A 25,200-nucleotide genomic window follows, 5' to 3' on the forward strand; every position below is an offset into this window, starting at 1 on the left:
TAGCTAGTGATCAACTCCAAATGATGACCCCCAATATGTATAAGTAAAAGGGCCCCTTTAACTGAGAGACTGCTTGTTGCCAGCAGAGCTGCAGCGGTGTGCACAGGTTACAGGTTATCTACACCACGATCAGCGCTGAGCAACAGAACAATGGTTTGTTACCTGTCCCTACAGTGTAAAAGCGGTGAGCTCCTGGGCACGCCCCTAGCGACGAGACCCAATGAACGGAGAGATGACTGTTTAGCCACACCTCTCAGTCCAGTCGCTCTCTGGCTCGCACTGCTGTCGCTAGTAGCAGGTGGCTAAAGCTCTGCGCGTTGTCGCAGCCGGAGGTGCTGGTGTAAGGTAAGACTGCGGGAAAGGAACAGAGGCAGCTCGGCATGTGCAGAGTATATATATATTCCCATATCACTATTGCTGTAGAAGCACCTGCTTTCCATATGTCTATAAGGATTCAGCCATCTAACAGGCTAGACTGGTATGCTCAGCAGCAGCGTCTGTAGTGTGTGTGTGGGTGGGACTGGTGTTACTGGCAGGGCATGATAGCACTTCCTTGTCTATGGGTAACACTGTGGGACTGGCTGCTGCATTATACGCTTACTGTAAACTTATACCCCTTTTCCACCTGTAAGCACGTAGCTGTAATCATCACTGGTGTGTATTAATGTGCCATATATAGTATCATGGTATGGAGTTTATTGCAGGATGGTTGTCTAGTTACCTGTATGACAGTTGCAATAGGAGAATTTTCTTTGAACTGTAACAATGTTCTTAAGGCAGTAATTGTGGTTCCAAAATAACACTATATTTTGGGTTGTAGAGTGTGTGGTTCATTTGTTATAAACATTTAGTCCTAGTGGTTAAATATTTGCTGCTGAAAACCTAAATTTAATTAGTGTTCTGGTATCTCGGAAAGATGTGCTTTTTAAATTTTGTCTGTGCCTGATGCTGTGTATCGCAACATTGTGCATTGATACTGCAAGCATTTTGATCTTTAAAAGCATATCACAGTGTTTCACCTCCCGTCCCGGCTGCCGACATACAGTAGGGCCTAATTCAGACCTGATCGCAGCAGCAAATTTGTTAGCAGTTGGGCAAAACCATGCACACTGCAGTTGTGGCAGATATAACATTTGCAGAGAGTTAGGTTTGGTTGGGTTCTTTTGTTTCTGTGCAGGGTAAATACTGGCTGCTTTATTTTTACACTGCAATTTAGATTTCAGTTTGAACACACCACACCCAAATCTAACTCTCTCTGTACATGTTATATCTGCCCCCCCTGCAGTGCACATGGGGGGTCATTCCGAGTTGTTCGCTCGTTATTTTTTTTCGCAACGGAGCGATTAGTCGCGAATGCGCATGCGCAATGTCCGCAGTGCGACTGCGCCAAGTAAATTTGCTATGCAGTTAGGAATTTTACTCACGTTTTTTTCTTCGTTCTGGTGATCGTAATGTGATTGACAGGAAGTGGGTGTTTCTGGGCGGAAACAGGCCGTTTTATGGGTGTGTGCGAAAAAACGCTACAGTTTCTGGGAAAAACGCGGGAGTGGCTGAAGAAACGGAGGAGTGTCTGGGCGAACGCTGGGTGCGTTTGTGACGTCAAACCAGGAACGACAAGCACTGAACTGATCGCAGATGCCGAGTAAGTTTGAAGCTACTCAGAAACTGCTAAGAGGTGTGTAATCGCAATTTTGAGAATCTTTCGTTCGCAATTTTACTATGCTAAGATTCACTCCCAGTAGGCGGCGGCTTAGCGTGTGCAAAGCTGCTAAAAGCAGCTTGCGAGCGAACAACTCGGAATGACCCCCATGGTTTTGTCCAACTGCTAATAAATTTGCTGCTACGATCAAGTCTGAATTACCCCCATAGTGCATACAGGGCCGGTGCTAGGGTGTTTGTCGTCCCCCTGCAAACTATAAATTTGCACCCTCCCATACTTTACAAAGGTACAGTGGCCCTCATTCCGAGTTGTTCGCTCGCAAGCTGCTTTTAGCAGCTTTGCACACGCTAAGCCGCCGCCTACTGGGAGTGAATCTTAGCTTAGCAAAATTGCGAACGAAAGATTCGCAATATTGCGAAATCACTTCTCTGTGCAGTTTCTGAGTAGCTCGAGACGTACTCTTCCAGTGCGATCAGTTCAGTGCTTGTCGTTCCTGGTTTGAGGTCACAAACACACCCAGCGTTCGCCCAGTCACTCCTCTGTTTCTCCAGTCACTCCCGCGTTTTTCCCAGAAACGGTAGCGTTTTTTCAAACACTCCCATAAAACGGCCTGATTCCGCCCAGAAACACCCACTTCCTGTCAATCACATTACGATCACCAGAACGAAAAAAAAAACCTCGTAATGCCGTGAGTAAAATACCTAACTGCATAGCAAATTTACTTGGCGCAGTGCGAACATTGCGCATGCACAGTTAGCGGAAAATCGCTGCGATGCGAAGAAAATTACCGAGCGAACAACTCGGAATGACCACCAGTGTGTGTTGAAAAAAGGGTGTGGTCTCACAAGGAAGGGGTGTGGCCACACAATAGTACCCCCATTTAAAACGCCCCCCCCCCCGTAGTAGCTCCGCTTGCGCGTAACGCCCCCAGTAGTAGCTCCGCTTGCGCGTAACGCCCCCAGTAGTAGCTCCGCTTGCGCGTAACGCCCCCAGTAGTAGCTCCGCTTGCGCGTAACGCCCCCAGTAGTAGCTCCGCTTGCGCGTAACGCCCCCAGTAGTAGCGCCGCTTGTGCGTAACGCCCCCAGTAGTAGCGCCGCTTGTGCGTAACGCCCCCAGTAGTAGCGCCGCTTGTGCGTAACGCCAACAGAAGAGCAGTTTATTCACATCCACCCCCCTCCCCAGCACATACTTAAACACACACACACACACACACACACACACACACACACACACACACACACACACACACACACACACACACACACTTTATCACTTACTCTCCCTGGCTGGCAGGATCTGGAGCAGCATGTCCTCCTCTGTGGCACTGCACTCTGCTGGTCCCGTGTATTTCCACCCCGTCCGGCCATGTAGCACCGCCCCCTTTGCAGACGTTCAGTCTCTGCCGCTGTCACAGGAGGGGGAGAGGAGGCATTAAGCTGCTGGCGCCGCTGCCTTTCATAGAGTGACAGGCACAGCAGCTGGCAGTAGTAGGGAGGCCAGGCGCAGCAGCGGGGATGCAGAGCAGGGAGAGCGCCTCTCCAGCCTGACACCTACCTGCTCTGCATCCCTTTGCTGAATGAATAGCGCCGGGCCTGAGTCCATAAACACTATGCTATATAGCAAGCGATATTGCATAGCTATGCCATGCTGCGGCCAGCCAGAACATGCAGCATCTGACGATATAGTTACTGAGCTGCGTGTAAAGCGCGCGTCGAGAATTGCTGGTGAGCATATACACTGGGCGATATTGTAAACAATATTGCTCAGGAGGGTAAAAATACTGTTGATATTGTTTACAAAATTGCCTAGTGTGTACCCACCAAAAGTTTCTTTGCTTCATCTTCATTGCCAGAACAGACTCCTCAGTTAAGGTACACACACACACACACACACACACACACACACACACACACACACACACACACACACACACACACACACACACACACACACACACACACACACACACACACACACACACACACACACACCAATTAAGGCTAACGGCCGATACGGACTACATTGTGCCCAGAAGCATGTAGTCAGTATCTGTCCCACCTGCACACGCTATATTTTCTTGCGATGCCTATGCCGCAGGACCGCGCATCGGCATCGCAAGTGCATGCATATTGTGCGATATGTACTATATAGTACATATCGCACGGAAAATCACACCGTCTATATGTAGCTTTACAGTTTCATAGTCAAACGCTTCTTATCTTCCTAATAAAAGATTAAATATTAAACATTTCCCCAGGAATCCCCTACCTGGGTTGTATAGTTGGGGTGGATAATGCTTTGGTCGGGGGGGGCTCCATCAAGTGTGTCCCCTGGCTGTGGCATTACCCGCTGCCAGTGGAAACCGGTTTTGCTAAACATACAAGGGAACCCTACTCATTTTTTTAGAACCAGGCTTGGCTCCAAGACCTCAGTGCTGGTTTATTAAATACGGGTGATCATTACACATTTTGTGTCTTGTATTTTTTTTTTTCCGGCTGGGTCCACAGGTTATCCACAGGATAACAATGGGATATGATGAAGCGACAGCAGATTTGCACCAACCTTTTCGGCCTCCCAGCATGCAACGGGCCCGTCTATGTATCCCCGCCTCCTGGCTCAGGCAAATAATTTTTTTGTTTGTTGCGGCAGGAGCCAGACCATGGTCAGAGGGCTGCTGGTTTTTAGCAGCACTAAGCTATCTTATTTTATTTTTCTAGTCTTACTATTTTTTCTTGAGTGATCTTTCTGAAAAGCGTCTTATACTGTACGTACCTTAGAAAGAGTCGCTCCAACAACTCTCCGTAGGGTCGCGATAACGCTTACCCACGAGTACAGTGCTGTTTCGGTGGGCGTCTGTGTCGGATATACTAGCAGGTCCAGCAGATGTTACCAGGCTGTGGCCGGAGCACAGGGAGAAGGTAAGGCATTGGTACCGCTTAGAAGGGGAATACGGACACAGCCGCACTGATTTGGAGGAGACCACCAAACAGTCGCTGACGCGGCTGCCACCTCAGGTGCAGCAGCGCTAGGCCTTAGGGATCAGAGGCTCCAGGAATAGTATGAGGCCTCGATCCCTAGGATTGATGTCAGCAGCGGGGAGTCAGACGCTCTCCTGGTCGCCCCTCCCCCGGTTCATGACCAGTTTCCTCCGAGTCTCCTGCCATGAACTGTTTCGCGCTTCCGTCTCAGACGCTGTACACGAAGGGGACCCAGTCACAGCATAGGCGGGTGTGTCTGTGTTTACTGAGTGTCTGTGTTCACTATAGGTTCATGGAGCGGCAGTGTACACTAGTAGCTCTGGATCCACTCAGCGTTCACAAGCGTATTGATCGGTCCTGGAAGCAAGGTGAGTCTCCCTGTATCCCACTCTGAGTACGGGTAATACAGCACTAAGTCTCCATCTACCTTTTTGAGTACGAATAGTTAGATAAGTTCCTATTGCATATATACTATTACTGTTGTTTCTTTCGCTATGCGTCTGAATATGGTAGATCTGTTTAAACATGATTCAGTAATATATTCTCCTACATACTGGAAATGTAGTTGATGATGTGCTCATATTGCTTATTATACTAATGTATAACATGTGACTGACTGCTGACTTTACTATATATTCTGTCTTTTTTTTTTTCGTATTCCGATCCCCAATGCTGGTGCATGGGTAGGGTCGGATTGTAGGTCACTTTAAAAAGCTTAAAAGTGATTACAGTCACAAATTGTGTAGTACAATGTGGATGTGTTGATTATTTATCATGTCTAAGAGCGGCAAAGGTGAGGAAGATACACTCCCAGCAACACCAACACTCATATCATGTTTGTCTTGCAAAGCTGTGTTTACCTCTCAGGATCTGGTTCAGGATGGTTTGTGTGCAAATTGTTTTAGCTTTCACCAGGGTCTCTTGAAAAATACAAGGCAGATTCCGGTGCAGGTTGATCCACCTTGGGCTATGTTTGCACAGACATTATCCAGTATAGCTGAACGGATAATTCCTCCAACTCCTGTACCAGGAATAGGTTACACGATTAACCCTTACATGCAGCTTTCCACCTGTGGTTTATCACTTCCAGCAGCAGGCTCTCAAAAGAAACCGGCTGATAAGCCAGTAGTAAGTAAATCTTCATTCTCACAGGTTACACATGTTTCAGATGAGGATTCATCGGAGGATGAAAGCTCAATAAATTCTACTTCGGCATATGAGGAGGAGGAGGAAGGTCTCAGCTTAGTGGATATAGCTGAGTTAATTAAAGCAATGAAAGCCATTCTATCCTTAGAGGATTCAGCAGACCCTGTGTTAAAAACCAAGGCAACTGTGTTTAAACATTCCAAAACAGTTAAGACTGAGTTTCCAGGGTCAGATCAGCTGATGGAAATTATGGAAGAGGCTTGGGCTACGCCCAATAAGAAGTTTAAAATTTGTAAGAAATGGAATTCCAATTATCCTCTTCCAGCTGTGCATTGTTTAAAAGTGGGAGGTGGTTTCGAAAGTAGATACGCATGTGATTCGATTAGTGCGAAAATCTACATTACCTTTGCCTTCAACATCATTAAATGATGTCACGGATAGGAGAGTGGATGGTTTTTAAAAAAAAAACATTTTTTCCCTGTCTGGGGCAGTTATAAGGCCAGCCATGGCTTCAGCTTGGATGTCAAAGGCAGTGGTTGCCTGGGCTGATGCATTGGAGGAGGATTTTTCAATAGCATCTAGAGAGTAAAAATCTCATATAGCTCATATAAAACAGGCTGCAATGTTCCTGGAAGAAGCAGCATTGGATATGGGTACTATTGCCTCCAGGGCATCAGCTTGAAAAATACGAACGTGGAAAGCTGATTGAGAATCTAAGAAGGTTTTGGAATATTTGCTTTTTTCTGGAGATATTCTTTTTGGTAAAGAATTTACAGATATTTTGGAGTCAGAAGCCGACTCCAAAAAGGTAAAGTTTCCTTCTATATACAATTTCAAACCTAGAGTTCCGGCTTTTCGTCTCAAGGAAAAGCTAAAGGAAAAAGTGATGGCAGGCAGTCCCAATACAACAAGTCTGGTAAGACAAAAGCACTGGGCTAACAGAGGACCGGTTGGTAAAACCGTGAATAAGCCATCAATCTGATTGTGCGGGCCTCCACCTAGGGGAATCCAGGGTGGGGGGCCAACTTCTTCAGTTTGCACAGATCTGGCAGTCTACAACAGATGCCTGGGTGCAGGAAGTGGTATCTCTAGGTTATGCTCTTGCCTTCAAGAAGCACCCTCCTCAAAGGTTTTTTTGTACCAGCCCGTCTCGGGTAGAGACGAAGGCCAGGGCTTTGCAAGAGGCAGTTCAGAAATTGTTTCAGTCAGGAGTAGTCATTCCGGTTCCTCCTGCGCAACGAGTACAGGGTTTTTTACCCCATCCTGTTTCTAGTTCAGAAACCAAATGGGTCATTCCGGCCCATTATCAATCTCCTAGTGCTGAACAAATACATTTGGGTACCTCGGTTTCATAGGGAGACTTTACATTCCATCATTTTGGCCATGGAGCCAGGGGATTATATGGTATCCCTGGATATACAGGATGCTTACCTACATTTTCCTATAGCACTGTCCCATCAGTGCTATCTCAGGTTCGCTATTCTCCAACAACATTTTCAGTTCCAGGCCCTACCTGTTGTGTTAGCCACAGCCCCCAGAGTATTTACCAAGATTCTGATGGTAATGGCATCTTATCTCTGCTAGCAGGGGATAAAAAAAATTCCATATATCGATGATCTTTTAATCCTGGCACAGTCTCAGGAATTGTTCCTATGTCATCTGCGACAGACAGTAACGTGTCTGCAAAGGCACGGGTGGCTCATAAATTGGGCAAAATCGTTTCTGGTTCCGTCACAGCGGATGACTCGCTTGGGGGCTGTACTGGATTTAAGTCTTCAGAGAGTAATTTTACCTCTGAACAAGATATCCAAGGTTCAGTCAAGGATTCAGGACTTGCTACACAGTCAAAAGGTATCCATTCACGCAGCAATGATGGGGTTGATGGTGTCAACATTCGACATGGTGAAGTATGCACATTTCCACTCGAGGCCTATGCTGCATCTGATTCTTGCCAAATGGAATGGATTGCATCAGATGATAAAAACGCAGACTATGGTTCTTACGATAGAAGTAAGAAGTTCATTAGCCTGGTGGCTACAGACATCCCATCTGGACAAGGGGAGACACTTTTGGATATCAGATTGGGAAATTCTGACAATGGATGCCAGTCTTCAGGGCTGGGGAGCAGTGTCAGGAAGGTTGTGTTTCCAGGGGATATGGATCAAGGAAGAAGGTTGCCTGCCAATAAATATATTGGAACTTCGGGCCATAGACATGGCACTGATTCATGCAATGGACATTCTTTGGGGAAAACCAGTTCCGATCCGCTCGGACAATACGACGGCAGTAGCGTACCTCAACCATCAGGGAGAAACTCGCGGCCGAAAAGCGATGGAGGTAAGTCGCATACTAAAGTGGGCAGAACTTCATCATCCAGCCTTGTCCGCAGTGTTCGTTCCGGGAGTCCTAAACTGGGAAGCAGATTTTCTCAGTTGACATGCCATTCAGGCAAGCGAATGGGCTCTACACCTGGAGGTCTTCCAGACTCTAGTAGACAAGTGGGGGTTGCCAGAGAGAGATCGCATGGCGTCCCATCAGAACAACAAAGTTCTCGCATACGGGTCAAGAACAAAGGATCCCAGAGCAATCTTTGTGGATGCCCTGTCGGTGAGATGGGACTTACATCTGGCTTATGTGTTTCCTCCAATCACCCTATTAGCCAGGGTGGGGAGAAAGATAAAGCAAGGAAAGGGTGCTCCTTTGGCCCAGAAGCCAAAGGAGCACCTCCTAGCTCCGGCTTGGCCCAGAAGACATTGGTACACAGATCTGCAGAGGATGTCGCTGGATGTTCCACTTCTGCTCCCTTAACGTCCAGATCTACTGATGCGGGGTCTTTGTTATCACAGACATCTGGATCAACTGTCTTTGATGGCGTGGCTCTTGAAACCTCTATTCTGAAGTCGAGGATTCTCACAACAGGTAATTCAAACAATGCTCAGAGCAAGGAAACCTTCCTCAGCTCGCATTTATCACCGAATATGGCAAACCTATATTCATTGGTGCAGTGAATGGAAAATGGACCCCAAGTCTTTCAGAATCTCCAGGGTCTTGGCATTCCTTCAGGCAGGAATGGATATTTTTCTTTTCTTTCTTTTTTTTTTTTTCTTTCCTGTCTATCACACTGATCTATGCAGAGTTCTCAAACACGCTGCTCACAGGCAAGACTATACAATTCAGGCACAAACACACAACTGAACACACACACTAATAAGCACAATTGCATACTCTATTAGAAAACACAATTCTGTCAAATATATTTCTTAGTAAATTTGAGTGTTTGATCTTGAAAAACTCTAGCGTATCCTTGCGATGCAGATCATTTTAAACTTGAACCAAACATCAAGTAAGTTTAGCACTATACCTCCTCCTTGAACACTCTCCCCCCCCCCCACCCCACCCCAAGCCGGGCCGGTGCTAGGGTGTTCGGCGCCCCCCTGCAAACTATAAATTTGTGCCCTCCCATATTCAACAAAGGGTCAGCACGTGCGGGGAAAAGGGATGTGGTCTCGCAAGTAAGGGGGCCACACAATAGTACCCCCATTTAAAATTACGCCACACAGTAGCACAATCTTATTAATCTTATACGTGTTGTCCCACCCGTAGTAGTAGCGTCCTTATATGTAATGCACCCCGGTCGTAGTAGCATCCTTATACATAATAATAATAATAATAATAATAATAATAATAATAATAATAATTTTATTTATATAGCGCTCTTTCTCCAATAGGACTCAAGGCGCTTAACAGATACATAGCATAGTATAGTACAGAAAATAATGAAGTACATTTTCATAAAATACAGAAGCATGAAGATACTAAAAGGGACACTATGGAAATGCTTTAGTAAACAGAAAAGTCTTGAGTCTACTTTTGAAGGATTCTATAGTTGGGGCCTCTCGCACTGTGCGGGGAAGTGAGTTCCATAGAGTCGGAGCCGCATGACTAAAAGCTCGACCCCCAGATGAATTACGGGAGATTCTAGGTACTGCTAAAAGTCCTTCATCTACAGATCGCAGTAATCGAGTGGGGCAGTATGGGGTCAGAAGCTGTTTCAGGTACCTTGGGCCTTGGTCATGTAATGCTTTGAAACTCAGTAAGCCAATCTTGAAGATGATTCGCCATCTTACAGGCAGCCAGGGAAGGGAGTAGAGGATAGGTGTTATGTGGCTAGAACGGGGCTGGTTGGTTAATAGCCTGGCAGCTGTGTTTTGCACCAGCTGTAAGCGTTGCAATTCTTTTGCTGGTAGACCAAGGTAGAGGGCATTACAGTAGTCTAAACGAGATGATACAAATGCACCCACAGTAGTAGTAGCGTCCTTATACGTAGTGCACCCCCAGTAGTAGAAGCGTCCTTATACGTAATGCCCCCCCCCAGTAGTAGTAGCAGCAGTGTCCTAATACGTAGTGCACCCCCAGTAGCAGAAGCGTCCTTATACGTAATGCCCCCCAGTAATAGTAGCGTCCTTATACGTAATGCCCCCCAGTAATAGTAGCGTCCTTATACGTAATGCCCCCCCAGTAGTAGTAGCATCCTTATACGTAATGCCCACCAGTAGTAGCGTCCTTTTACGTAGTGCACCCCCAGTAGCAGAAGCGTCCTTATAAGTAATTCCCCCCTAGTATAGTAGCGTCCTTATACGTAATGCCCCCCAGTAATAGTAGCGTCCTTATACGTAATGCCCCCCAGTAATAGTAGCGTCCTTATACGTAATGCCCCCCCAGTAGTAGTAGCATCCTTATACGTAATGCCCACCAGTAGTAGCGTCCTTTTACGTAGTGCACCCCCAGTAGCAGAAGCGTCCTTAGAAGTAATTCCGCCCTAGTATAGTAGCGTCCTTATACGTAATGCCCCCCCAGTAGTAGTAGCGTCCTTATACGTAATGCCCCCATGTACTAGTAGCTTCCTTATACATAATGCCCCTCCCAGTAATAGTAGCGTCCTTATACGTAATGCCCCCCCCCCCCAGTAGTAGTAGCGTCCTTATACGTAATGCCCCCCCCAGTAGTAGTAGCGTCCTTATACGTAATGCCCACCAGTAGTAGTAGCTTCTTTATACGTAATGCCCCCTCCCAGTAGTAGTAGCATTGTTATACGTAATGCCCCCTCCCAGTAGTAGTAGCATCGTTATACGTAATGCCCCCCCCCAGTAGTAGTAGCGTCCTTATACGTAATGCCCACCAGTAGTAGTAGTAGCTTCTTTATACGTAATGCCCCCTCCCAGTAGTAGTAGTAGTAGCATCGTTATACGTAATGCCCCCCCAGCAGTAGTAGCGTCCTTACATGTAATGGCCCCCCCAGTAGTAGCGTCCTTATACGTAATGCCCCCCCCCCCCAGTAGTAGTAGCGTCCTTATACGTAATGCCCCCCCCCCCAGTAGTAGTAGCATCCTTATACGTAATGCCCCCTCCCCCAGTAGTAGCGTCCTTATACGTAATGCCCACCAGTAGTAGTAGCTTCTTTATACGTAATGCCCCCTCAACAGTAGTAGCGTCCTTATACTTAATGCCCCCCCAGCAGTAGTAGCGTCCTTACATGGAATGGCCCCACCAGTAGTAGCGTCCTTATACGTAATGCCCCCCCAGTAGTAGTAGCGTCCTTATACGTAATGCCCCCTCCCCTAGTAGTAGCGTCCTTATACGTAATGCCCCCACAGTAGTAGTAGCGTCCTTATACGTAATGCCCCCTCCCCCAGTAGTAGCGTCCTTATACGTAATGCCCCCCCAGTAGTAGTAGCGTACTTACATGTAATGCCCCCCCAATAGTAGCGTCGTTATACGTAATCCCCCCCCCCCACTGTAGTAGTAGCGTCCTTACATGTAATGCCCCCCCCAGTAGTAGTGTCCTTACATGTAATGGCCCCCCTGTAGTAGCGTCCATAATGCGTGCGCACAGAGACATACCTCACACGCACAATTCACACATATATATACACAGACAGACAGACAGACATTTCTCTCTCACCCTCCACTTACAGGCACAGCAGCTGGCAGCAGCAGGGGGGACAGGACGGCACAGCAGGGAAGGGGGATGCAGAGCAGGGAGAGCGCCTCTCCGTCCCAGCTCCTCCCTTCGCTGAAAGGGTAGCGCCGGGCCTGCCCCCAAGACTCAACTCTGTTTTTCATTTCTACAAACGAACTAGACTCGGTATTTCTCCACGCTAATAGGTGCAGGTTTCATTTTACGCTGTACCCTATGTATCAGTGGCTGTTTTGAGAGTTGTACTGCTATTCATTACTTGTCTGCTGTATTATACTGTACTGTTTTACCCTGTACTGCCTTCTGTACGGCTCTATAAATGAAGTTTAATAATACATTTCTAAAACAGACAAGTGGTGGTGTTACCTATAACAACCTATCAAATTCTAGCAGTCATACCTCTAATTAATTCTAGAGAAAGATATTGGTTTAAAAGCTTTAGTAAATCTACCCCATAGACTGTACACTGCGCTTCAGTCATTTTACTTTTTATAATGTACTTTTTAATGTGTTATTTTGAGATTAGCTTTTGATTTAAAATAAATAAATGGCATTCTTGAAACTTATTGGGAGGAATCTAAATAGTGTCGGGTTTTCCGTGCGGAGAATAGCTCTGCGCTTCACGTACGGAGCTATTCAATAAAACGGCCCTTTCTTCTCAAGGTAAATGCAGAATAAGTGGGTTTCCCCTGCACTAAGGGCATTATTCACGGTTTGTTAGCAAATCAAAAAAGCACACTAATGGGCAAAACCATGATGCACTAACGGTGGGGTAGATGTAATATGTGCAGAGAGATATAGAATTGGGTGGGTTATATTGTTTCTGTGCAGGGTAAATACTGGCTGCGTATGTTTTTACACTGAAATTTAGATTTCAGTTTGAACACACCCCACTCAAATCTAACTCTCTCTGCACATGTTACATCTGCCCCACCTGCAGTGCAACATGGCTTTGCCCATTAGTGTGCTTTTTTGGTTTGCTAACAAACCTGAAAAGGCCATAAACACCAGATTGTTCCTTTTATTGCTTACTTTCCTCGTCGCTCCTGAAGCTATGAGGAAAAGTCTACCTGTGGCTTAACGCACAGTGTAATTCCAGGAAAAATTAAATCGTCCACCTAGATACAATATGGCATAAATATTATTACCATTATTAATATATCTGAAAAAAAGATTTTAGTATTAGTACTTATTAGAAATATACATACATGAGATAAAGTGATTGTGTGAATAGATTATGTTGTACATTATGATAAATTCAGATTTGGCATGTTATGGTACGGTCCTAGGCCTGAGTGAGAAAATGACACTCATTAAGTTGCTCAGGCATCAGGCTGAAGAACCATGTTAAAATGCTTTTAGTTGCTGTTTGCAATTCAGCATAAAGCAGTGACCTCTTATACCAGGCATGTCCAAACTGTGGCCCTCCAGCTGTTGTGAAACTGCATATCCCAGCATGCCCTAACACAGTTTTGCTGTCAGAGAATGCTAAATCTGTGTCAGGGCATGCTGGGATGTGTAGTTTCTCAACAGCTGGAGGGCCGCAGTTTGGACATGCCTGTCTTATACATTGTGCTGTGGTCATCTTTCTGCCCAGCTTTCTGCTGCATTTTTGATCAAGTATAACCATCGCTATAAAGGAAGCACAGGACACAGTGGTTGGTGAATGTATGTACGGTTGTTAAACTGTTTATTTGTGTCTTTGTAGATGTCTCCATTAGCTGCTGCTTCTCTCCTCTGGCTGCTGGCTTGCACTACTGCCCCTGTAACCAGCTACCCTAATGGCAGAGTAACTGTCGCCTGCAGCACCATGACTCCAGGACATAGTCATGAACCTCAGCCTGGAATCGAACATAGCATAACCGTGGACAGAAATGTGTTCAAACCAGGAGATCGCATCAAAGGTAACAATTACAATTTCTTAGTTAGCTATTATAAAGAACAGGCAAGAGCTCATGAATGGCGGGATGTACTATCACTGATCGCCGGTCATCTCAATGATTCTAATCACAGATGCAATTAGTATCGCAAAGCGATGCCAGGGGTGTCCTGCAATCAGTGATGGTCCGCAGGAGAGGGTTTGTGGTGGCTTCCATCACCTCCCAGCCCCAGGAGGTGACGTGTGCAGAGAGTCCCCATGCTCCTCCTTCTCCCCCCTGCAGCCGGAAGGAGACAAGGCTGTGCTGCGGAGGAGAAGGAGGAGGGAGGCCGGGGGGAGGGAGGTTGTCGTGGGGCGCGGAGGTCGGCGGCGGGATGTGGCGGCGGTAAGAAGCCTATAGGCTTCTCTAGGGTATCGCCATCAAAAGATGGCGATACCCCCCAGCGGCGTAAACCCGGCGGTGGAGTCTTCGTACATATGAAAATGCGGTAAAACCCCCGAAAACGGGGGTTTTACAGCATTTTCCCTTAAGTGCATCCCGCCGAAAGAGTGAGCACTCCAACAGTTTTCGGAGCGCACAGTGGACAAATTTGCTCTGCACAAGCTTAGTTTCCGGTCTTCCCCTCCCTGTTTTCTCTCTCTCTCGCTGCCATCTGTTCTTGCTCTCTATTTGTACTGCACTGTAACTAGATAACGTTAATACTTAGTAACGGCTGCATGTAAAGCAATATTTGTATGAGACTGCAAACATTTTAAAAGCCTCAATTAAAAACACTTTTGAAAACTACCCGGGGCTCTGTTAGGGGGCCCTGGGTGACCAGATCTGGTCGCCTGGTGCAATATGCTCATTTTCCTAGACTCGATTTGGAAAAGCTAAAATTCTGTATTTTATAGACTGTAAGTAACAGCAATATATTGCAAAGAAAAGAAAAAGTGACTTTAGCCAAACTTGGCTACAATTAGGATAAATAAAATTAGCTTGTTTTAACGTTTTCTTCCTCATATTAAGCAATTGCTGCTTTTAGATAAACTTTTTATTTAGACATCATGAATCGAATACATATTGGAAATTTGTACATCGCAACAAAGTCATGGTATGGAGCATTTGCGAAGGGACACACAGTGTATTTATTACAATCAAACAGTGGTAACCAAGAGTAGAACCATTAGCATATCCATAACACACATTGGTATAGCAAAAAAATAAATAAAGATTAGGGCAATCGCCATGCCACACCTTAATATAGGACCGGAAGGGAGACGCCAAAGTAATTCCCTCTATTAACGAAGCGAAATGGGTGGGTCTTGTATTGCCAGTTGTGTAAGATCCCAAGTAGTGTTTTTTTAGGCTATGGTGGATCTAATGCCTGGTAGTAAGGGGGAGGGTATCTATGTATGACTGCCACAATGTGAAAAAGCGTTCCAACTGTTTTTCCTTTTCTACTATTGCTTCTACCCAATCTATTTTAATCAAGAGATTAAGTTTAGCCAAAAATAGAGGTATCTGTGAGGGTGTGCTGTCAATCCATCCCTGAAGGATCGTTTTCCTGTCAGCTCCACTCAGGGCCAGTAACAGTTTCTTACTCTCCGGAGTCATGCGATGGTTTAGGTCAAAGACCCCTAAAATCGCCCACTCAGGGGTGAAGGGTACAAAGGTTACTTATTTGGTCTCCGCGTATCGGCGGACTAGGTGCCAAAAATACTGGATAATTGGGCAAGCTCAAAGGCAGTGGTAAGTGTTTCATTCAAGCCTGAAATGTCACCAGAATGATGCAGTCTCTGAGGATCCCATTTGAAAGCGCCGGTATGGGGAAAGGTAAGTATTATGGTAAATATAAAAAAAAAAAGTTCAAGGTACATACTGGCTGGTAACACTTTTCGAGAATATAACAAAGCCTTTTCCAGAATAGGCATGGACAGTTTTGAAAAGTGGTTCAACCACTTGGACATACCTGCATTTATTGTACTATGGTCTATAATTTTCCTCAAAAGTCTAGTGAACTGAGATGGCTTTAGATGTAGGTACTGGATATGCTAGGAGACGTTCCATCATTCCAGTCCAGTCCAACTCCGAAAAATGCCCTACCATATGTGATGCATAAAACCGTGCTTGTAAGAAAGCTAGGGGGTATGGGCTAATCATAGCGAAGTTTGAGGAAACCTCCGTAAAGGTCAAAAGTAATTTATCAGCCATATTAACTAAGTGTCTAATGCTAGTAATCCCCGCCAGTCTCCACATAGTAAAGGAGTGAGCAGCCATGCCATCAAGAAAGTTGGGATTCCCAATCAAGGGCAGGTGTAAAGAATGGTAGGGATTTAAACCTGCGGAGTGACATATGATATGCCAAAGTTTTCTAGTTGTCCATAAAAGTGGGTTTAAAGTTTCAGGTATTTCTCGATCGTGCTGGTGCAAAAAGCAAATTAGGTCCATGGTAGGTAAAAAACCTTGTTCTAAAGAGGTGTTGGTGTACACAGAACTATTGTGAAGCCAGTCACGTAGGTGCCTTAATAATGCAGCGTGATTGTAAGCCACTATATCTGGAAAGTTAGTACCAGCATTGGATTTTGTCTGAAGTTTTCTCAAAGCTATACAGGAGCGACCCCCTTTCCAAATATATTTACAAATTGACGCATATATGTAGCCAATGTCCATTTTCGTTAACAATACTGGTAAGGATTGCAGTGGGTATAATAAACGAGGGCCATCACAGGGGGTTTTTGTCCCGGGGAAAGACCACGGGAACAAAGAAGAAAACCTCTTTGTGGGGGCACTACTTTAAGATTATTATTTAAAAACAAGTTTAATCAAATTAGTTAAAAGTTGTATGTAAATGTTTATTCCTTTTGCTACACCCCCTTACAGGTCAGTAAGCGAAAGACATGTAACAGACAATAACAAAAGTAAATATAAGGGTAGGTTTATTGTTAAATTACTTTTTCATAATGAAGAAGACTGCAAACGTTGCGAAAAAATAACCTAAATCTGTCACTTATGTTTATGCTTTCAATTATGTATCAATGTATCAGCATTTATCATCATACAGAAGCAACAGATGTCCCACGCTGGATATTTGTGTGGGTATGAGATTGCTCTTATTAACAATCAAAATTGGCTAGGAAGCAGATACTCTAAGCCTGGTGAATAAATATAAGGAATAGGTGTCAAGAAACCTGCGTGGTGTGTTAAAATAAAATAATAGAGTCATTTTTACCACCACGTCGGGCATTTTAAATTTCTTTGGAGAAACAGCAATTTATAAAATACATTTTATGCGCCTGAAATAGGTGTAATTGGTGTCTAAAGATCAGACCAGAGCCGTATGTCCGTCGGCTTCTACTGCCTTCCCATGTGTGGAATTCCACAGTGAATGGGAGGTGAGAGAGTCAGGCGGCCGGCACTGGTGTGCAGAAAGAAAAGGTGGTGCTTGCTGCTGTTGATGGCTGCGGGTCACAGAATCTCTGGTGGCCATAAGGTCATTGCAGAGAGACGAGTTCTGCCGCTCTTCAATGAGAGAGCACCGGAATACCTGTCTGTAGAACTCGTGTGTGTGCAGCAGCCGCTGCAGTCAAGGCGCGTGTTTCTCCTGATGCCCGTAGTCGGAGCAGTGTTCTCTGCACGGGGATTCCGAATGACGTCACCGTGATGTCTATTGGATTGGACGTACGTTTCACCCAGGGCAGGACTGTTGGTGAACAAGCCCTGCCCTGGGTGAAACATACGTCTAATCCAATAGACGTCACGGTGACATCATTTGGAATCCCCGTGCAGAGAACACGGCTCTGACTACGGGCATCAGGGGAAACATGCACCTTGACTGCAGCGGCTGCTGCACATACACGAGTGAAGAGCAGCGGGACTCGTCCAATTTATGATAGTTCCTTTCCTTGTCATTTTTCGGCTTTGGGAAAAATGATGGTAAAACTATCTCCTGGTTAACATGAAAGTTAGAAACTACTTTGGGGAGAAATTGCGGATTTGTGCGCAAGACCACCTTATCTTCAAAAAAAATTAATGAACGGATGCTCTACCCAGAGCGCTTGCAGTTCTGAGACTTTTCTTGCTGATGTGATGGCCACAAGAAAGACTACCTTCCAAGTTAACCATTTGAACGGAATCTCTCGTAAAGGCTCAAAAGGTGAATCAGTCAGCACATTTAAGACCAGATTTAGATCCCAACGCGCTACAGGTGCCCGGAACACCGGCCTCACCTTTTTTGCCGCCTGTATAAACTGCATTATATATTTATTGGCCGCAATATCTTTATCCAACATTGCCCCTATAGCTGAAATTTACACCTGGAGGGACCTAACTGACAGACCTGCCTCTAAACCTGTCTGCAAAAAATCCAACATTACAGGAATTTCATCCACATTCCTGTCTCCCTCTTTACACCAGAAGACACACTTTTTCCAAACCCTGTAATAAGTCTTACAGGTGGATGTTTTTCTGTCCTTAAGCTGCGGTTCTACTACCCTGTTAGAGAAACATAGCTGCTTCAAATTTCTGGTTTCAACAGCCATGCCGTCAGGTTACACGGTTTGGGCTGAGGCTGAGACACATGACCTTGGGACAAAAGGTCAGAAGCTGCTGGCAGTTTCCAGGGCCTGCTTACCGCCAATCGCAGGACTTGCGGGAACCAAGCTCACCTTGGCCAGTATGGCAAGATCGCTATCAGTGTCACCTTTTCTTTTTGTATTTTCCTCAGAATCCTTGGAATGATGGGAAACTGAGGAAAAATATACGCCAGCGTCATATCCCATGTAGCCGTGAGAGCGTCCACCTGAGCCGCCCTGAGGCTCCTGGTACCTGGAGAAGAACACCGGCACTTTCCTGTTGCTGGCCGTGGCCATCAGATCCACCTGAGGTAGACCCCATCTTGCCACTATCATACTGAAGACTTCGCTACTCGGCTCCCATTCTCCCGGGAGGATGGTATGTCTGCTCAGAAAATCTGCCACCTCGTTTTCTTTGCCGGCTACGAATACTGCCGTAATACTTGCTACATTTAGTTCTGCCTATTGTAGACGACACCTGACTTCTTCCATCATACCAACGCTCTTTGTACCTCCTTGATGATTTATGTACGCCACCACAGCTCTGTTGTCTGATCTTATCACTACTTCTTTCCCGCTCAGGCAACTCTGAAAACGTTGGCACGCCATACCGACTGCTCTCATCTCTTATGTTTGAGTGAGCTGATTGAAAACCTAACTGCCAAATTCCTTGAATCAGTTCTTGATCGCAAAGAGCTCCCCAGCCTGATCGGCTTGCATCTGTTGTGACTACCACCTGCTGGACTATACCGAAGTACTTCCCTTTTTCCAGTCTTTGGTCGTTCAGCCACCACTCTAGATCCATTTTTGCCCCCTTTGACAGGACCATCTTCTACGTCAAAACCTTGCTGTTCCTGTCCCATTGGGTCAAGAAACATCTCTGCAGGCTCCTCATGAAGCCTCGACCAGGGAACTGTATCCAATGCTGCTGCCATGAGACCTAAAGTTTTGAGACAATCTCCTGACGTTACCCTGTGCTTTCTTAGCACTTCGAGTAACTGTTCTCATTTTTCTATTTTCTTACAGTAGTTAACTTCACTACCATAGACTGTATCGATTTGAACTCCCAAATATTTTATTTGCTTTGTAGGAGTCAATTGGCTTTTTTCCAGATTTATCAGCCAGCCATGCTGTCTTAGACACTCGAGCGCTTCCAACGTGTTTCGTTTTGCCTCCGACTCTCCATCTGCTGCTATTAGAATATCGTCCAGGTATGGCCAAATCATGATACCTTTCTTCCTTAGATGAGCCACAATCACCGCTAGGACTTTTGTAAATGTTCTTGGAGAACTGGCCAGTCCGAACGGTGAAGCTCTGAACTGGTAACTCTTTCCTAGAATATGGAACCTGAGAAAACTGAGCTTTTTTTATGACGAAAAACCTGGAGAACCACCCCAGACTTTCTTGACCGGGTGGAACCTCCACTACCACCTTTTGATCTATCATAGTTTGTAAACTTAGCTTCAAGGCCTGTCGCTCTGAACGATCTTCTGGGACTGCAGAGCTGAAAGAGAAACTTTTTGGTCGTCCGACAAACTCCAGCTTGTAACCGCTTGAGACTATCTCTAGCACCCACTTGTCTGACATCAAGTTTCTCCATACCTCCAAGAAGTTCAACAGTCTTCCACCCACGGCCTCTGGTTCCTTTCTTCTGGTATCATTGGGTGAACTGACGAGAAAAAGTTCTGCTGTCCTTGCCTCTCTGGCCACGAAATAGAGCACGCAAACTACTCCATTGTCCTCTTCTATAACTTTCTGCCTGGCCGAATGGCCTTGGAATCTCTGTACTCCTGAGATTGCGCTTTCTGAGATTTCGTAAAGAAGGGTCTCCTCGCCCCTCTATCCTGCGGCAGCCAAACTAACTTGCCACCTGACATCTTATTAATTATCTTATCCAATTTTTGACCAAACAAATAATCTCCCTGAAACGGTAAAGATAGCCTGTATTTTGACTGAACATCAGCAGCCCAGGGTCTTAGCCATAGGGCCCTTCTTAACACGGTCGCAGTAGCACCAGCCCTGGCTGTTAACTTTATTGAATCCATTGATGCGTCACACAGAAATTCCACAGCAAGTTGAGTGTTCTGAATCAATTTCAAAAGCTCTGCCCTTTTAATGCCATCCAACATATCTGACTCCAGATCGTGACACCATCCGCGCAGAACTCTTGTAGTTATTGCCATAGCTGCTGCTGGTTTCATGGCAGCTCCCAACAAAGAATGCTGCTTCTTTAGACCTATTTTCTATCCGCCTATCCATCGGATCCTTTAAAACATTAGCATCCTCCAATGGTAAAGCAGTTTTCCTAGAAATTCTTGCAATCGCTGCATCCACCTTTGGGGATTCCTCCCACTTTGCAACTTCTTCCCGGAGAAAAGGGATACATTTTACATATTCTCTGAGGAACAGACACCCTTTTATCTGGATGCTTACACTCTTCCGACACCACCTCTTTGAGAGCCTGAGACAATGGAAACTGTTTCCCTTTCTTCTTTGTCTCCTTAAATAACAAGTCCTGCGACTTCAACTCCTGCTGTGCCTCCTCAATATCTAAGGAGCGATGAATCAAAATCAACAGATTGTTGACTAAATCAACATTACAGACACCTTCTGTTCTGGAAACTACCGATTCCTCTTCAGACCTTGCGTTATCAGACTCTAAGAAAATCTCTTTCACCTCTGGCGCTTCAGAATGATCACTTAATACTGCCCTGGACCTTTTCGCTGACACTCTTTTTAAATCTTCCTTGGTCACAAATGTATCCGACAAAGCTGCCTTTAGTAACCCCACCAATTCTGACATCTGGGATGGGGGCATAACTTGCTGCTGTGCTTTGCAATCTCCATATATATTTCCTGATGCTTTATCTGGCAGAGCCTTGTCACAGAACATTTGTGCACATGTAGCCTTTTGTGCTTAGACTTTAGTTCCACCTTTTCCTTACTGGTCTCTGATCTACCAAAAAAAACACAGACACATACCTCACTAACCTGCTTCTAAAAATAACACACACCAGTAGAAAAAACACACAAACAAAAAATCCCCATCAAATAAAAACGTGGTTTACCCTGACTTTTTAGTGGATGGCCGTTTATCCTCCTCCATTTCGCCTGCCACAGGGACCGCTGCCAGCACCGTGACCTGCTGCAGTTCAGTGGCCCAGACAGACCTCCTGCAGTGCTCCCTGTGCGCCTTCTAAAGACGCACTTCTGGTAGCGGCCGTCCATTCACTCTGTCCTCCGGATGAACCCGGGCTGAGCGCAGCAGCATACAGTTCCCTGCTGCGCCCGGACGCCGCTGCTATAAGCCCCCCGAGTATATGGGGAATGGCTAGAAGCTCCTGCGCTCTCTCCCCAGCGCCTAGAGGCCGGCTCCACACCTCTCCCTGCCGGACAGCCGCAGCGGCGGCGAGGAGGACTCTCATACAGGGTATGCCCTACTGGTGTGTCCCTGTCTTGCTACCTAGAAAGAAGAAAAAAAAGACACTGAGGCCAGAAGAGGTGTGGCTTATGTAGGGCTGGTCTTGTGTTTTTTTTTTTTCTTCTTCTTTCATGTCTCTACCTATAGGAGGGATAAACCCAGAGGTGGTACTGCTATGGGGGGTAAAGGAAAGGAGGTTAGGATCTTTGTCAGGTTTCGGTAAGAGGGTCATATAAGCATCATTAATGGAGGGGTAACATAACCCTCTTTCGTGAATAGCCTTAAAAAGTTCTAACAATGTAAGTGCAATCTGAGGTTTTAACAATCTATATAACTGTCCGCAAAACCCATCTGGGCCTGGGGATTTGCCAAGGGGTAGTAGTGATATGGCCCTGTTCACCTCATCCATAGTGATATCACCTGCTAGCTTTGCTGTTTGATCAGGAGTCAACAGTGGCAATACAGGCTCACTGAACAACCTTTCTTGGATATCTGAATCTACAGGTGAAGAGCTAAACAGGGTCATAAAATAATGTTGAAATTGAGATGCAGTGTCTTGATATTTAGTCAAGAGTGTGCCAGTGGAAGGATGTTTTATAGCGGTGATCACATGCCTGTGCCTCTGCGGTCTAGATATAGCTGCCAATAGCCTGTCTGCTTTATTGCCCCATCTGTAAAATTTATTTTTGGTTAATTCAATGGAATTCGTAGCTTAGGTAGCTAAATGTCTCTAATAGGCGCCGTGCCTGTTTGCACCCTTCTTTCGTTTCCTCGGAGGGGGCGGTGGTATATAATTGGAAAGCATCGGACATGGTGGACCGCAACGCTTCATACTCCTCCCTCACCTACTTCCTTTTTTGGGAGCTATAGCTAATAATATGGCCCCTCATTACTGCCTTAGAGGCACCCCCGAAAGGAAGCAGGGCGGTCCCAATGTTCCGGATTGTCATCTACAAAATTAGTCCAATGATGGATAAGGTACACTTTGAAATCAGAGGAGCGAGCCAAGTAATATGGGAATCACCAAATACGGTTAGCAGGGCTCATATGCGGGTGAGTGATGCTATTGAAACAAGAGCATGATCCGAAATCAGGATATCATGGATATCGGCCTGAGATATATTGGTCATCAATACATCAGATATCAAAACTCTATCAATTCTTGAAAGTGATCCATGAACTGAAGAAAGGTGTATGTCCTGTCTGTCGGATTAAGTAATCTCCAGGGATCTGAGAGATTTAACAAAAACCGCAAAGACCGTAACATTTGATTGTGGGCAGTGGGGTGCCTTACAGCAGCAGAAGATCTATCCACAGAGGGATCTTCCACCATATTGAAATCCCCTCCTAGAATGAGGGGGAAATTTGGATCTACCTTGTAAGGTATTGGCTATAAGTAAGAGTGTTAACATTCGGGGCATAGAGGTTAACTATAGTATATTTATTATGATAAAGCTCAATATCTAAGATAATATATATATTCCATTAGGATCAATAGTGTCAGATAGTATGGATATTGGGAGGTCCCTACGAAACAATATAGCAACTCCCCTAGCCTTCCTATGGTAATGGGCAGAGAAACAGGAGCCAAGCAATGGTGCTTTCAAAGAGTTTTTATCAGAAGTCCAGTGGGTCTCCTGAAGGAGTACCACATCCAGATGAAATCTCTTGAGATGAGATGTCACTCTTTTACACTCTATAGGCGTGTTTTGGCCCCCTACATTCCAAGAGATAATGGTCAGGGGTTTGGGAGGTATCAGGTCAGTGTGTGATGTATCGGTGACTGCATAGCTGGGTGGTATACTGGCGCTGGAATCCCGACAGCCGGCATACCGACACCTTTTCTCCCTCTTGGGGGTCCACGACCCCCCTGGAGGGAAAATAGATAACGTAGCGCGCCACCGTGCCCACAGCGTGGCGAGCGCAGTGAGCCCGCAAGGGGCTCATTTGCGCTCGCCAAGCTGTCGGGATTCCGGCGCCGGTATGCTGGCCGCAAGGGAGCCCGGCCGCCGGCATACCCTACTACACCCAGCATGGCTACTCACCCCCTCCAGGGCAGATAAGTCACAAAATAACTTATAATCGAGAGATGCTTTGTTGAAGGACGGCGTCCCCATCCAACTCCAGGGTACCAGGTAACAAACAAAAAAATGTACAAATAATTAGACTATGAACATACAAAGAGATGCAATGCAATAATAATAAAACAAAATAACACAGAAGATTCACAATGTCTCCAAATCACACTTTCTAACTTCTTCCAATAAACCAAAAAGGCGGTGGGCACCGTCTAGGCCTAGTGGTGCGCACTCAATATAAATCAACTAATTAACAGTTCGGGAATGCCATTCCTAAAGGACAGCATTAAGAGATCAAGTCTGCCAGACTAACAAACCTCCATTCCAGGTCATAAACACTCAAAATTATAGACTGAAAATTAGGGGGAGGTGGGTGGTGACCTGCGAGTCATGAAATGTGACTTTGCCATTGAGGGATCAGTAAAGAAAATCAGGGTGCCATTATCCACCACCCTGAGTTTGTCCGGATACAGCAGTGCAAAACGGATATTTTTATTATGGAGATAGGAGCAAACTTCAGAGAATTCTCTACGTTTCTGAGAGACTGCAGCAGAAAAATCTTGGAAAACCAGGATTTTGTGCCCTCCTACTAGCAGCTCTCTGGCTCGACGGTAGGAAGCCAGTATCCTTTCTTTGGTGCGGTAATCTAGGTATCGAGCGATCACAGGGCGGGACCTTTGTCGAGATCCTGCCTACTCCGCCTCAATTTTGTGACCTCTTTCTATATGAGGTACCTGTATGTCATCTAAGATTCCCAGAGATGAGGGCAAATATTTCGTAAGGAAAGAGATTAGGGCAGCCCCAGTCACAGACTCTGGTATCCCCACAAATCTCAAGTTGTTTCTCCGTGACCTATTCTCAAGGTCATTGACCTTCTTTTGAAGCTGCAGCACCAGCCTGTCTTGGGTGGTTACCCCCTCTTGACATACACGTAAATCATCCTCTGTATCACTAACCCTAGATTCTGACGTTGTAAGATGGGTCACAAGGGAGTCTACTCTTGCTAGACCGACGGCTAAACGCTTCTGGAGGTCAGCGAATCTCCTATCCGTGAGGGGCATCATACAGTCAGAGATATCTTTAGCCGTGATAGTCCCCCATCTGAACCAGCCGGGGAGAGTGGGCCTGACTTTTGTGAGGCTCTTTTACCCTTTCTCACTTTAGTATTTGTATTAGCTTGTTTTGGCAGCATTGTTTTATCAAGCAATCTATCCATGCATCCAGAAAATACAAAAAAAAGAAAAAAGGGGTCCAGAATACACAGTATCAAATCACCAATATATCAGCTGAGAGGGGGTGATGACACCTGTACAGAGGTAAATATTGCAGGTCAATTAAAGATCGGCATCCTCTTCAGAGCAGCATTCCCTTTAAAAAAAAAAAAATCTCAACAAATCACACTATAATCCCCACCAATAACAGTTGTCAGATGATGAAGTGGCTAAGTACTTATAAATATTTGTGAAACAAGAACAAAATACACTAGGTAAGTAGAAGATGCAGGAG

At 45.6% G+C, this 25,200-nt stretch overlaps 1 protein-coding gene across 3 annotated transcripts in view; it reads left to right on the forward strand.

Moving 5' to 3' along the window:
- Positions 1 to 223: 223 nt before the first annotated feature.
- LOC134957718 (putative ferric-chelate reductase 1) overlaps positions 224 to 25,200 on the forward strand; it is a 146,956-nt gene continuing 121,979 nt past the window's right edge. Inside the window, exons 1-2 of one of the 3 annotated variants that reach the window (XM_063939820.1) lie at positions 224 to 345; positions 13,471 to 13,666. In XM_063939820.1, the coding sequence (XP_063795890.1) occupies positions 13,471 to 13,666 (196 nt within the window). In that variant the 5' untranslated portion in view covers positions 224 to 345. Of the gene's footprint in view, positions 346 to 4,987; positions 5,008 to 13,470; positions 13,667 to 25,200 lie in introns of those variants that run through there. The other 2 variants (XM_063939822.1, XM_063939821.1) reach the window with 2 other exon arrangements.

The sequence above is a fragment of the Pseudophryne corroboree genome, chromosome 9, assembly GCF_028390025.1.
Source record: "Pseudophryne corroboree isolate aPseCor3 chromosome 9, aPseCor3.hap2, whole genome shotgun sequence".
NCBI lineage: Eukaryota > Metazoa > Chordata > Amphibia > Anura > Myobatrachidae > Pseudophryne > Pseudophryne corroboree.